Below are 15,734 nucleotides of genomic sequence, written 5' to 3'. Positions count from 1 at the left end.
CCTCCTGCCTGTCATAGACTTACTAAAAGCCCATTCAAGGTTGACTGAGTAAACTGATATAGTCATGGACTTCAATGCCATTCTGTGCTGTGTAACGTCTCATCTAGTTAAAGTTACATTCTCAGAACTGCTGGACAACCTGTCTACACCTACCTAAGCAAGAGAAGCACTTCAAACATGAACTTGGTGTTAGCTTTCTTACAGATTATTATCTTCTTTGCTAATTATCTTTTTTTAAAAGTTCAGATGCACTTTTAGAATGTGAATCATGTCAAACAGCTAGAGTACACTGTGCCACTATCTTTTGCTTTCTTTTCTCGTACAGACAGGAAACCTCACTGTTATATGGAGCCAAAGCTGGCCGCATTCTGAGCAGACTGTTTATACCACAGGCTGCTAATGGACACAGATATCACACAGAGAATGGATGTTAGCTTGGAGCTTCCTGCCCAGCACAGGCAGTGTCCTGCCCGTAGGTGAGAGCACTGAGAGGTCACTGAGTCAGGGCTTAGATTTATGTGTAACTCATTTATGTGCAATTCACATGCTGCATCATCCAGGATTCTCACACTGTATAAGCCTAAGATGAAAACATACAGGAAGAAGACAGTGTGTTAATTTTGTTAAAGCTAGTAACCTTGGTTTTAAAAGGACTGTTCTAAACTGTACTTTCTAAAAAAAAAAAATATTCCAAAGTCATGCAAATTCTGAGATTTTAGTGTGGTTTACATTAATATTAAAGTTAATAACCAACTCTTGGCTTTTAGTAAGAAAAAAAGACTTTAGACCTTTTCCCTTGTTTCCTTCATTTTTACCTGTAGGGGGGCAAAAATACACTCAAAAACATTGATAAAATGTGTGACTTAAGAGTAAGTACTCAGCAGGACACACAGAGGCAGGTCTCCTCATGGGCCCAAACCCCACCTCAAGCTGAACACAGAAAACATCATTCAGCAACTCAGACTTTAGCAAGTATGGACCGCCCAGTCATTTTATCCCAATATCACACTCTATCAAATACCTTTACCACATTCAAAGAACATATTGTTGGTAAGAACTATTAAAACACAAAATTGAAGTATAGGTTATGTAGGCCAAGAAAAGGAATAAATCTAATGGTAGTTTATATAGGCAAAGTAAGATTTTTCAAGTTGCCAGGCATGATGGCGTAGACTTTTAGTCCAGCCCTTGGGTGGGAGAGGTAGATGGGGCTCTGGGAGTGTGAGACTAGTGAGCTGCTACACAATGAGTTCCAGGACAGCCAGGGCTATAGAGAGAGACCCTGTTTCAGACAACAACAGAAGAGCTGTGAACTACACTGACTTATCAAGTATACTATACCTCTCTGGCCAGCTCACACGTCTATAATGTCAGCACTCCGGAAGCTGAGTCAGAGCTCAGCCTGGGTTACACAGTAAGATCCCGGTTTTAAAACCCTAGGTTTTAAAAACCTAGATAGATAGATAGACAGACAGACAGACAGACATACACACACAGAGAGACAGACAGACAGACAGAGGTAAGGGTAAGGTAAGGTAGGTTAAGTAGGTAGGTAAGGGGGTTGGGGATTTAGCTCAGTGGTAGAGCGCTTGCCTAGCAAGCGCAAGGCCCTGGGTTCAGTCCCCAGCTCCGAAAAAAAGGGAAGAAAAAAAAAAAAAAAAGTAGGTAGGTAAGGTAGGTAGATAGGTCAAGTAGCTAGGTAAGGCATGTAGGTAAGGTAGGTAAGGTAGATAAGGTAGGTAGATAGGTAGGTAGGTAGGTAAGGTAGGTAGGTAGGTAGGTAGATAAAAAAGATGTAAAGTACTGCTTCAAGATGTAAAGCCTGGAACAGAATTTGTAAACCAGTCTGACCTCAAACAAAACCCTCTGCCTGCCCCTGGGATTAAAGCCATTCAACACCATTCCCAGCATCTTCAGATATTTGTATTCATGTTTTGCCTGCACACATGTCTATGCACTATGTGCATGCAGTGCTCTAAAAGATCAGAAGAGGGCGGCTGGAATGGCGACTGCTCATGAAACAGCCAACATGTGGGTTAGGTGCAGGAGATTGAAACTGGGGCCTCTGGAAGAGCCAGCAGCCAGTGCTCTTAACCACTGAGCCATCTCTCAACCCCAACTTCACATTTTTAATCTCCAGTCTTCTTACTTTAAAAAAAAAAAAGCTGAGAGCTGGAGAGATGGCTCAGCGGTTAAGAGCACTGACTGCTCTTCCAGAGGTCCTGAGTTCAAATCCCAGCAACCACATGGTGACTCACAACCATCTGTAATGAGATCTGATGCTCTCTTCTGGTGTGTCTGAAGACAGTGACAGTGTACTTATAAATAAATAAATCTTAAAAAAAAAAAAAGAAAAGAAAATTCAGTCTTAGAAAAAAGCCACAAATATATATGTTACTAGTTCTTATTTATACTTGAGATTCTGATGGAGGAAGATTATAGGTTAGAGAACCAGCCTGATCTTGTCTCAAAGAAAAAAAAAAAAGGAATGTTAATGCTTTGTTTTGGAACAGGGTCTTGCTACAGTGCCCAGGCTAATCTCAAATTCCAAAGACTCAGCAATCCTTTCCTTCTGCTTCCTGAGTAAAGTAGCTGACTACAGGTACAGGCCACACACCCAGCCTTTTCATGCCATCTTGTCTTGCTGCTATATGCAAGTGGCTTCTACACAAAGTGTTTCCAAACACTCACCATAGAAATGTCCAAATCCCATGCTAATAGCAATCACCAAGGCCAGGATAATGCACTTGTTGAGACCACCACTAAAGTGGCGTTGACTTGTCTCCTTGGAGGGCTCATCTTCTGGTTCAGCGAGTAGAGGCTCCTCAGACTCTGAGATGGAAACGGTCTTCTTCCTGTTGCGGCGGCGTCTAGGGGCAGGGCTGGGCTCGTGGCTGGTGTCATCGCTACTGGATTCCTCATCACTATGCTGAGATGAAAAGACTAGTTTAAAAACAAAAATGTTGATATTTAAGTACACATTCTCAGAAAAGCCTTGCCAGTAAACATGACAATAATCAATTCTGGTCTTACATGCCCTTTAACATGAGAAAGTCAAAAAGAGAGACATAAACAAGAAAACGCTGTTATTTACCAAACACCAGAGCAAACACAGGTCAACTGTAGTCTGACAACTGCTACACCCTGCTTGCACCTTAACAGTCTCCTCGTGTAGACCTTTAAAGCTCTGCCCTTCCCTACCTCACAGTCTGCTACTTAAAGGGACAGGAAGTGTGTGTGTGAGAATCTCAGGGGTTCCACCCCACTGTGCAGGTCCAGAGCACCACAGTTCACACAGTTCCCGAAGTCAGAGAGCCCCTCCCCTCAACCGCCACTCTTACCAGAAGGTTATGAATTGCACCCTCTCGTAAATGTCAGCATGAGGAAGCGACACAACAGCTCTCCCCTATGCTAAGGTACAGTCTCCCTGCTCCTTCACGGGAAGAAACAAAAATCGCACAAAAAATCTCCAGTCCAGGAACAATCCCTTGGAGATGTTACTCAAGGCTTTTTGCACACGGTACTCCTTAATTGCATTCTTCAACAAATTATTGACAAGAACACTTGGTAATAATCTCTATAGGCCAGTTAGAAGAGAACATATGAACTTGAATTTAGCACAGAGCTCCAAAATGGCACACACTCATGCAACCAAAAATGCCAGTCTTTTAGAAAACAGGCTGTCCATGCCACAGAAAAGCTGGTGTCTACATCAGGCAATGCTTTCTAAAGACCAAGCGTGGAGAATGTAGTTTATGTTCACATGACAACAGAGACATCATTACTAAATGAACACATATCCTAACGTTTAGTGACATGGGAACCACTGGGGGGGGGGTCACTGTGTCATGACTTCATGCCCCTCATGCCCAGCATGTGTCTGGTTATTCTTGATCACTAGTTTTTCAAGATGCCATTGCGTCATCTGTGAGGTAGATGTCTTAGAGAAAGAGAAAGAAGGGAAGACTTAAACCAAGCATTGCAGGATATAAATGTACCCAGATCACAGCTGGGATATTGAAGTAATACTTCCTGACAGAAGCACAGTGAGTCAATGTAAAAGCAAATTTTTCTCCAAATCTCTTAAAAATGTCTCCAAACCTACCATGCATATTGCCTTCATATCTATGAACAAACCACCCAGTAGATATTAATAGTCATCAACTACCTAATGCCTCTATCTTTAACTCAGACATATAATGGTGGAAATATGTGGACTTCTAAATGTCTTGTGCAGCACGATTGGCCCCAATGTAAGCAGCAAGCAATCCAAAGGCATGCAGCAAGCTTGGCCAGCCGTTTGTGGGATCTTTTGGATCCAGGCTCTCCAAAGCACTCAGCATTTCATAGTGAATGTGACTAGCCCAGCTCCAGAAGCCCCTCAGCTCAGCATCAGTCACGCCACCTTGGAGAGCGAGCTGGCTAGGAACACGGAGTCTCAGCTGATCATCCCATCCCCTTATGCACTCAGGAATCTTCCACAGCTTCTCCCACCACCTTTCTTTTGTGAATAAATAGGAAAGAAGATGTATAAAGCTTTGCTATAAATAATAAAGGAAAAAAGCTAAAATTAGAACTTTCAACTGTTAAACACTATTATCTATATGAGATTAAAATCCCGTGACTGTGTCTTTAGAAACATACACAACATGAACTTCACTAGTGCAGTCACCTTCGCCTTCTGGGTTGGAGGGTTGGCCAATCAATGCAAGGCAATAGTTTTCTTAAACAAACAAAAGCTGCATACCTATTAGAATCATACAAAAACTTGAAGCTGAAAAGCTGTAAGGAAGACAGGAATGGGAGAACAGAATGAAGTCACTAAGGAGACACATCAACCATGATGCCTGGCTGTGCAGCTTTGCTGTGTAGACCAAAATTTATCATTCTTTTTTTTTTTAATATTTTATTTATTTAGTATATATAGGTACATTGTAGCTATCTTCAGATACACCAGAATCTGTTATAGATGGTTGTGAGCCACCATGTGGTTGCTGGGAATTGAACTCAGGACCTCTGGAAGAGCAGTCAGTGCTCTTAACCGCTGAGCCATCTCTCCAGCCCTATCATTCTTTTTAAACATTGTCTTTATACAAGCAATTTTGATGGGATGGATTGCAAAAGGTTTTTTAAAAAAATGCTTAAATTGGGCATGGCCACAAACACCTGATCCCAGCACTCAAGAAACAGAACAAGTCAATCTCTATGAATTTGAGGCCAACCTGGTATATGGCAAATTCCAGGCCAGCCAAGAATACATCATGAAATCCTTTTTCAAATTAACACACACACACACACACACACACACACACACACACACACACACACCACACACTCCCATCCCTTAATATTTCTGTTAATTCTGAAATAGTCTTAGATGTTTCAAAGAGGAAATCAAGTCAGACTCCTGGGCTTCCAGGTGCGAGTTCCCATCAACAGTGTGCACTGTTCTCTCACTGCGGAAAACTATAAATGGATAAGTAAATATATCAAACAGGAGAAAACTGAACATGATGGAATTATATAACTCACTCAGTGTGAGAAGGCCTCAACCTTCGGGTACTTGTTGAACTCCAAGGTCAACTGTGCCAACGTTTTGTAAATGTAGTTACACATCTACATCTCAGCCTCAACCAAGGGTGGAGATGGCTTACGGACTCAGAAGGCAGTCCTTCTGCTCCCAACACATACACACTTCTTTTTACTGCCATTCTCCAACAACTCGCACAACAATCATGTGTCAGACCTGAGTACCCCATAGGGACAGAGGATGTGGGTGTTTTGTGACATAATTTCAGATGAAGCAGGCAGACTGTCACAAACCCAAGGCTAGTCAAGGTACACAGTGAGGTCCAGGACAACGTGGACTCAAGAGATATTATCCCAGAACAAACCAACAAAAAAACCAAGAAACACAATGTGGCATTTTATTACCTTAAACTTGAATGAGAAATATCAGTTTGATTCTGACTGCCAAAGGTATACAAATTATTAAAAGAATGAAAAAATATGGGTTGGGGATTTGGCTCAGTGGAAGAGCACTTGCCTAGTAAGCGCAAGGCCCTGGGTTCGGTCCCCAGATCCGAAAAAAAGAAAAAAAAAAAAAAAAAAAAGAATGAAAAAATATAAGGAGCTAATCCAAACTATATATTCTTGGTTTTTCATCAGATTAGGAAGTGATTAAAACAGCAGTTCTAAATGGATAGGTCTCCACACCCCATCTTTAAATTATCACTGTGCGTTAGCTACAGGCTTCTCGTGTAACATTTTCCAGGAACTTTATGTCTAAGTATTTTGTGTCACATTGAAAGATATGACATATTCAGAAATCAGAGGTTAAGAATTGTAGAAGAGGCTGGGTGATGTTAGTACAGGTCTTTAATCCCAGCACTCAGGAGAGACATGGGCGGATCTCTGAGTTCAAGGCTAGCCTGGTCTACAGAGAGCAAGTTCCAGGGCAGCCAGGGCTACACAGAGAAACCCTGCCTGAAAAAAAATTGTGGAAGTTGGGAATGGTGGCACATGCCGTGGAACTGCTGCCAAGTCTGAGGCAGAGTTGCAGAGCTAGACCCTGCTAGACCTCAGTCAATCAGTCAATCGGATATTAAAAGACAAATGCACCTTTTGAGAACTTGAGACTTTAATAAACTGAAAGTGGCAGACTGCTTACCTAGCATGTGCAGTATTTGGGATTCCGTCCCCAGTACACCCTATGCACATGCACACTGTGATGTGTCAAAGAAAGAACACTGAGCTCAGCCATAGAGGCCAGGAAAACACTGTAACAAATTTTATCAAACTTTTCTTGAGTTTCAGAGAAATTATTTAAAAAGTTGAAAGCTGCGTTAGAAAAGAAGCCATTAAATAAGACATCAGAGGTTGGCTGCTGCAGCAGCTCCATACCGGGTTCTGGCTGGCAGAAGGTGTACTGGCTGCTGGAGGAAGAACCCAGGTTAAGGTCATCTTTAATAATTGCAACTTCCTGGGTCCCCATTTCTTCCAGTTTAGGTGGTTCAAGTGTAACAATATCCGAATCATCACTAGTAGTTCCGAAATAGACATTGTCTTCGGGGGAAGTTGTTTCCTCCACCTATAGAACCAAATTTTACAGGCAAGTAAGCTCGTAATTTTGAATCTTAAATTTCTTCACAGTTCAAACTATGATACCTAGTTTCATTCTTTTTGTATTCTCTCCCCTTGCCTTTTCTTTTCAATACTGGGGATGGAGCCCAGGGCCTTGTTCATGTAGTGCTTCCGGTGTCCCACTGGACACCTCCCCAAGCCCTTAATGATTGGATTTCTATTCAACAGCAAAGGATTATGCAATCATAATCCTTTAGAGACCTCAAAGCCATCCATAATGCTAAGAATTAGATGAGACGACTGTCTCCTCCCACTGTGCTTCAGAAGCTGAAGAGACTGCTCAACCCTGCTGTGACCACAGGATACCAAGAATTTACTTACTTCAGCAGCCCTGAGTTTGCTGGCATAGAACACTACCTCCAGGGAGTATGTGGCAGACTGATTCATCAGCTAGGCTACATACTACAGTCTGAATATGTCCTCTAAAACTCATTAACACTTGGGCCAGCACATGCCTTCAATCTCAGCACTCAGGTGGACCTCTGTGAGTTAGAAGCCAGCCTGGTCTACATACTGAGTCCCAGGTCAGTCAGGGATATGTAGAAAGCAAACCAAACAAAAACAAACCCTAACAACCACCATGAAAACCCAATGAGCTCTGAGGAGATGAGGAGGATGCATACGGCACAGGGCCATTTGGCCATTTCCTTCCTCTGGCATGCAAGGACATTGCATTTTTTTTCCTACAAAGAATGTGACAAAAGGTACAATCACCACACACCAAATCAGTTATTAGCACCTCCTTCTTGGACTTTCCAGCCTCCAAAAATAAACTATTTTTAATAACTTACTTGACAGCAGACCCCTCCACCTGCCTATCCACCTCATCGACACTAAAGATTTATTTATTTATATATCTGCTCAAGTTTATGCACATGTCTATCTGTGCACAGAGGCCAGGAGAGGGCATCGGATCCACGGAGCCAAGGTTCCAAGTGTTTGCAGGACACCCAGCTGATTCCATATGTGGTGAGATCTGAACTCAGGGCCTCATGATTGAATAGCAGGTATTGGTAACCACTGAGCCATGTCTCCAGGCCCTTTCAGAAGAGAATGATTCTTTATGTCACCATTCTCAGCAAGAAGAGACTGAAATGCCATTGGAAAGGCCATGCAGCCATGTAGCTTTATCCAAGACAACCGAAACAGGCAGTATTTAATTTGTTACCAAGTGTAAAAGTTCACCTTCATTTTAGACATTCATCTAATAAAATCTGAATATAATTCAAGAATAAAATCTACTTCCAAAAATAATCACAATGCAGATGAAAAGAATAGTTTAAACTTTTTTTTTTATGTACATGAGCTGTTTTCAGACACACCAGAAGAGGGCATCACATCCCATTTCAGATGGTTGTGAGCCACCAACTGGTTGCTGGGAATTGAACTCAGGACCTCTGGAAGAGCAGCCAGTGCTCTTAACCACTGAGCCATCTCTCCGGCCCTAAACTATTCTTAAAATGGTTAAATAGATTAAACTAATAAACTAGCTAGATCAGAACAGGTACTCATCGTCTAGTCAGTCAGGCTGTGAGGGTAACCTAGAGGCAGACTCTTTTGCTTAGAGTCCTGTTCTGAAACCCAAAAGAAGAAGTTAACTTTAACCTTTAAACTGACGGATTGTTTTTCCCTAGATTATCTTATAATCTAGAATGCTTAGCTATAAACAGGAAGACAGTGCTTATCAAGTATCCACAGAATAACGTTTACCTCAGTTGCTGACTTGGTTTCTCTCACTAATGACAACATGGTTTCTCCCACTGACGACGCGATGTTTGCACTGCTTTCTGGCATAAAAACCAAGATTAATATCGTTATTTCTTTTATTGAAAACACTTTACTTGTGCAGCCCACACACCATCCTCCCCCTGCTCTTGCTGACAACTTTAATTACTTGTAAGTATGAAGGGACAATTTCACACAAGGGCTGTAACTCATTCCAGGCTCTCTGGTGTCAGCAACCTTCTAATTTTTCTCAGACACTTGCTGGCAGGCTTTTGACTTAAACAAGTCCACTGAACGAATATCTGGGATAAAACCATTCCAGTGACAAGGATGATACCTGCATCTCCAGAAAAAAACACAAAAACAAAAAAATCAGGAACTTAACTTACCTCCACCTCCATGCCCCTCGGGAAGAACCTGCAGCTCCTCCTGGTCTGGTGAGGAATATTCTGGAGTCGGCTCACTGTTGTCACTGGCTGTGGCAGAGTTCACAATCTCTATATCAGAACCCTAGGGGAAAGTTGTAATCATTAATTTAGCTATTGCCCCCCTAAGACTGGATTTGACTGATGATATGTAGAAAGTTCCTGAGACTCTAAACAGTATCTATCATGACTGGCTTTGTTCAACTCAGTCTATATAGGCCTGCAGGAGGAAAACTGCAAAATGGAGCCATAGACTTCAATTTAATGTCAGGTAAACACAGGATGATTGTGCTATTTGATGAGACTAACAGCCAAACCCTGCGTCCTAAGTGTCTGCACTATGGAGCTGGAGAGATCTCAGGAGTTAAGAGCAGTTGTTCTTCTTCCAGGACCCAGGTTTGACTCCCAGTACCCACAGGACAGCTTACAAGACCCTGTTCTAGCATTCTCCGGCACTGAATGTCTGTGGTATGTGAGGCCAAAGGACAACTTGTAGAGCAGGCTTTCTCCTTCTGCCATGTGGATCCCGAACCCGCCTCAGGAAGTCAGGCTTGCACAGCACCTGACCCATGTCACTGGCTTCCTATTTTGATTGATGCTATTTTGTAGAAGACATAACTAAGAAACTGTTTTAAACCTTTAATTATCACTAATTATTTCTATACACCATATATACATCAAGCAGCAGTTATGGTAAATGCCTATAACACAAGCTCTTGGGAGATGAGGCAGAAGACTTCCATTTGGAGGGCAGCATGGGTTACATAGTAAGTTTAAGGCCACACTGGGCTACATTGGGACCTGTCTCAAAATAACTGAATGAATAAAGAAAGAAAGAAATAAAATCACATGAAGTAAGAAACACAAAACCTGGGGCTGGGGATTTAGCTCAGTGGTAGAGCGCTTACCTAGGAAGCGCAAGGCCCTGGGTTCGGTCCCCAGCTCCGAAAAAAGAGAACCAAAAAAAAAAAAGAAACACAAAACCTTAAATACAAATGGGAAACTTTTGATCAGTTACCGAAACCCTAAACAAGTGAGCGTGGTCTGATGCTGGTTTCTGTTCCTGTGACTTTTCTGTAGTGAAAACAATCAAGATGAGAAAGTGCTTCAGCATCTAGAACGTTCTAGTTACACCACACAGTATGCGCAGAGTTCCTCACTACGAAACTGGTTTTGTGACCATGTTCAAAGCAGCCTGAACTATGCAGTAGGTTCCATCCCAGCCACAACTATACCCTGTCTCCAAAAACAGTAACAAAAAAACAAAGGCTGACGGGGCTGGAGAGATTGCTCAGCAGTTTAGAACACTGTTTGCTCTTCCAGAGACACAAGTTCAGTTCCCAGCAACCACATGATGGCTCACAGCCATCTGTACCTCCAGTCCCAGAGAGTCTGACACCATCCTCAACAACAAAGACGACACCCAGGCACATGCCTTTATTTCAGCGCTGAAAAAGTGAGGCAGAAGGATCAAAAGTTGGAGGTTAAACCTGGGCTGTGGGGGCTGGAGAGATAGCTTAATGGTTAAAATAACTGACTGCTCTTCCAGAGGTCCTGAGTTCAATTCCCGGCAGCCACATGGTGGCTCACAACCATCTGTAATGGGATCTGATGCCCTCTTCTGGTGTGTCTGAAGACAGCTACAGTGTACTCACATACATAAAATAAACAAAAAATTCTTTAAAAAGAAAAAGTCTGGGCTGTGTAGTAATTTAGAGGCTGTCCTAGTTACACGTCAGACACTGAAAACTACATAAGAATAAGAACGTAGCTGTACCAGGCAGCACCTGACAATAACTCTGAGGCCAGCCGCTCAAAGTTAAGGAAGTCAGCTGGAATAACGTAGAAGAGTCTGGCTACAATTTTCAGCAGTACCCAAAATCCTGGCTGCTACTCTCTGGAGAAGTTCACACTTCCTCTTGGTTATGAACAACTGCTGTCCTCCACACATGTAAATCTAAAACACATTTTTTTATTAAGTTCTGCCCTTCATTAAATGATGGGGGTAGGGCTGGATATGGTTCGTGCCTCTAATCCCGTACCTGGGAGGCTGAGCCAGGAAGGCTGCCTGAGTTTTAGGTCAGTCTACAGTAGGAGACTTTCTCAAAAACAAAGCAAAAAGCCAGCCATACTGGCACACTCCTACAGTCCCCGTACTTGGAAGAACTGCTTTGAATGTGAGGCCAGTTCTGGCCAGTCACGGCTACTTAGTGACTTTCTCTCAGTACAACCAAAAAACCCTACACCCTTGGTGTTCTAGCACAGCCCAACTCGAGGAGGCACAGACAATATACTCATTTACATAAAATAAGTAAATAAATCTGTAAAAAAAAAGATTCAGGCTATATGTAGCTCAATGGTATTTAGCAACCAAATTTAATATGGGTGGGAAGACAGCCAACTATAGACAAAAGAAGCGGTGCTTACCTAGAACACTGACCTTCATAAAGCAGTTTCTGGCCTGCTAACACATGGGAGAACATACCTCATGATTGATGACAGTCCAGCCACAAGATGAGTCACTGTCACTGGAATTTTCAGACATTTTTCAGGTCTGTAATACAAGAACATATAATGAAACATGGAACACATTTTAAAACGATAAAGCTCTACAACAGCATAAAACCTCCAGGTAAAACTGAGACAACCCCCACAGGTTTTCCACACTGACTTTATGACTGCACACCTATAAGAATAAACCAAATCGTTAAACTGGGGAACCCTCCTGAGCTAAGACAGCCTGCCCAGCTGTGCTGCTGCAGACAACACAGGTTACACTGAAAGGCAAAGCACACCTAGAATCCTGCCGGCACGTGGACCAGACGGCAGCAGTCAAAGTCTACTTTCAACAACAGTGAGCTGTGAGAAGTCCAAAAGGCCAAGCTCTTGTGTAGTGACAACAAAAGACAGAGAAAAAACATGAAAGTTTTAATTAAAATAACTATTATCAATACCTCAAATGGTTCCATAAAAGATGGCTCCAAACCCAATATACTGAGAATGACCTGGTTTTGTCCTGAAGCAGCACCTTCCTCAGTGCTGCCTGGTCTCCCATCTGGAAAGACTTTACATTGTCACCCCACACTAGCTAGCCCAGGTTAGCCTTGAAATATCAATTCCCTTACCTATGTCTCCAGAATGCTAGGATAATCCACCTCCTTAACTAGCTTCACAGACTCTATCAAAGTGTTAGGTCTAACCTGACGGTTGTGGTTCCAACACAACTGTGTCCAGGAGCTGGGACACAGCTCAGCTGGTAGCATGCCTAGCTGGGTCTGATTTCCAGCACCATGTGACCTAAACATGCTGGCACCCATCTGTATCCTAGCATGAGGTAGTCAGAAGGATCAGAAGTTCAAGGTCACTCTTGGCTACACAGTAGTAAGTTCCAGGCCAACCTGGTATTGAAGACCTCTTAGGAGCCGCCCCACCCTCTGTTCTACTCTAAGAATAGCTAGTCTGCAATGACCTTCCCAAGACTCCTGGGCAGCAGTGCATGGCATTGCTCAATTCCAGGGCTCAGCACTAAGAAAGCTGAAGTGGGAGGGCTTCCAACTGTAAGCTAACCTAGGCAAGTCGGGGGTGGTTGTGGGGGATGGGGTGAAAAGCAGAAGGGAGGAAAGCAGGTAGGCCCCCTTAACCGTCAGCCTCCATAAATTCTGTTGGTTTTAGCCTGTAACACCAGCACTTGGGCTCTATAGTATGAACTTCTCTCAAAATAACACAAACTATGTTCTGCAAGGGAACTCAAGGAATACTTGTGCTTGTCTTTAATCCCAATATTTAGGAGGCAGAGGAAGGAGGATCTCTGTGAGTTCAAAGTCAGCCTGGTCTACATAGTGAGTTTCAGGACAACCAAAACTACACATTGAGACCCTGTCTTGAAGACAAAGAAGAGTAACACAATGCTATCAACATTCCTCATTAACCAAAACAGACAAGTCACCTGGTATGCTGATGCCCCACATTGTTCCTAATAAGCTACATCTTACTATGAAGAAGGCAGGGTTTCCATTTCTTTATCTTCTAGAATTAGACATGAGTGAGAAGAATGGGGCACTGTTATCTCACAATTCTGTGATTCTAAGCAGACCACAGATGGAGGTAAAAGCCCAGTGCTGCTGGGCTGTCCATGAACCTATTTGGATGGCTGTCCACTTGGATGGCTGTCCAGAGTCTGACTGTAGCCTATAATCCCAGCTATCCAGGGGGCCAAGACAGAAGAACAACAAGTTTAAGGCTAGCTTAGGCTATCAGTTTAGGTTCAAGATCAGTCTGAGTAACTTGGTGGAATTTTTTTTTCCTTTTAAAAATTCTCTAAGTATTTCTACACATGTATGTGTGTTGTGCCTGCATGTATGTGCATCACATTCAGGCTTTGTGCCCATATAAGTCAAAAGGCACTGGATTTCCTGGAACTGAGTTACAAATGGTTATGAGCCACAATGTGGGTGCTGGGAACCAAATTGTGGCCCTCTCCATGAGCAGGAAGAGCTCTCATCCACTGAGCAATCTCTCTAGCTCCTCCTCTTTAGAAGTTCCCTACATTACAAGCTAATATGAGTGGGGTTAGTGGCTGTGATGTAATTTAGTGGTAGAGCAACTACTTCGAATGCATTGGCATTGGGTTCAACCCAATTCAGTTTGTGCATTCAAATCAAAATTTTAGGGTGGGAAGTAGCTAACATGTTTTACTATATAGTGAGTCTAACCTTGCTAGGTAACCTAAGCTAGCCTAGAATTTGTGACTTTCCTGCATCAGCTTTCCCAGTACTGAGGCTACATTACTTCTAACTCTAATGAAATCGCTGTGTTAATCATAGGTGTTCTGTGTGCTAATGTATGTTCATGGATGCACGCACACACACCACACACACACACACACATGAAGATGCCAGAGAACAACCGTGACAATCATTCCTTGTTTTTTCTCTTATTTTTTAAAGATTTTATTTATTTATTATATATAAGTACACTGTAGCTGTCTTCAGACACACCAGAAGAGGGCCTCAGATCTCATTACAGATGGTTGTGAGTCACCATGTGGTTGCTGGGAATTGAACTAAGGACCTCTAGAAGAGCAGTCAGTGCTCTTAACCGCTGAGCCATCTCTCCAGCCCCCTTGTTTTTTTTCTTTAAGACAGCTTCTCTTAGGGATAGTCATGCACACCTTTAATCACAGCACTCAAAAGGGAGAGGCAAATGGATCTCTTTCAGTTCAAGGCCAGCCTGGTCTACCTAAGCTGAGTTTCAGGACAATCTACAAAGTGAGATTCTGTCTCTAAAGGAACAGACCAAGTAGGCCAAGTAGGCTAGACTGACTGACCAGCTAACTCCAAAGATCTGTCTGACTTATAAACAAAGGTGTGCTAGCATAACCACTTTTTTACATAGAATCTGGATCCTGAATTCAGGTCCTCATGCTTGCCTGACAGGTATGTTAGTGACTGAACTCTCTCCAGTCCCTGCGTTTGTTTATTTTAGAGAGCCTTGCTATGTAGCCTAGGCCTCAAACTCATAAACCTCCTTTCTTCATTTCCCAAGTTCTGGAATGGCACTGGAATGTCACCAGTCCCAGCTAGACATTTCACTTTTTCATTTTTTTTTTTTGTTTGATAAAATTACTCTAGAGGTTTGACACGCAGAGCATGTGAAATGAAACTGGCTTATTTTTTAATTGAGAAAAAAAAAAAAAAAAAAGTGCTCTGCAGGCTAACATGTATAATTTACTTCCACCAAGTGTTTGTGCTCAGACTCAAGGCTAGCCTGGCAGACCAGCAGAACCTAGTCTCCCTTACCCTGAGAAGCAGCCAAGCATGGCGGACGGGCCTGTTACTCAGCCCTGTTCCCCAACCAGAAGTGAGAAGGCAGATGTGAGACCAGCTTGAGCTGGGGACTAAGACCCTAACTCAGAAAGAAGGGAAGGAAGAAGGGGAAGGAAAAGGAGAAAGGGGAGGGAGTGAGAGTGGGGGGAAAAGGGGAAAAGGGGGAAAGGAGAGGGAAAGGGGGAAGAGGGGGGAAGGAGAAAGGGAAGGGAAGGGGGAAGGGAAGGGAAGGAAGGGAAGGGAAGGGGGAAGGGAAGGGAAGGGAAGGGAAGGCAAGGCAAGGCAAGGCAAGGCAAGGCAGGCAGGCAGAGGGAGGGAGGAAGGAAGGAAAAAAAAAAAAAAAAAAAATGGAGAGACTCATAGTTTGTGGGCCCATTTTTCAGGGCTGGGGAGTTAATCTGAGGCCTTCCTTACACATGCTAGGTAAGTGCTTCACTACCAAACTACCCCAGTGTTTTCTTTATTTTGATATAGGGAGGGTCTCACTACCTTACCCAGGCAGGCCTTGAGCTTTCTATCCTCTTGACTCAGACTCCCCCATTCAGGATTACAGGCACGAGCCACCATGCCTGGCCTTGCAGCAGACTGTTCTAGGGTCCTGGAAAGATGGCACACT

General features: G+C 43.1%; 1 protein-coding gene across 6 annotated transcripts in view; it reads right to left on the bottom strand.

The window, feature by feature from the left end:
- The window catches only part of Ccpg1 (cell cycle progression 1), a 31,798-nt gene that overhangs the window by 8,547 nt on the left and 7,517 nt on the right, over window positions 1-15,734 (bottom strand). For 4 of the 6 annotated variants that reach the window (XR_004388877.1, XM_032911547.1, XM_032911548.1 and 1 more), the window contains exons 2-6: window positions 11,779-11,847; window positions 9,258-9,378; window positions 8,854-8,930; window positions 6,904-7,090; window positions 2,692-2,943 (exon numbers count right to left, since the gene is read on the bottom strand). Coding sequence is in view for 5 of the 6 variants with exons in the window: in XM_032911547.1 (XP_032767438.1) it covers window positions 2,692-2,943; window positions 6,904-7,090; window positions 8,854-8,930; window positions 9,258-9,378; window positions 11,779-11,838 (697 nt within the window). In the remaining variant the exon portion in view is untranslated. The remainder of the gene's footprint in view (window positions 1-2,691; window positions 2,944-6,903; window positions 7,091-8,853; window positions 8,931-9,257; window positions 9,379-11,778; window positions 11,848-15,734) is intronic. The other 2 variants (XM_032911549.1, XM_032911551.1) reach the window with 1 other exon arrangement.

This window comes from Rattus rattus, chromosome 8 (assembly GCF_011064425.1).
Source record: "Rattus rattus isolate New Zealand chromosome 8, Rrattus_CSIRO_v1, whole genome shotgun sequence".
NCBI classification, from domain to species: Eukaryota; Metazoa; Chordata; class Mammalia; order Rodentia; family Muridae; genus Rattus; species Rattus rattus.
This window is presented reverse-complemented; position numbering and strand designations above follow the sequence as displayed.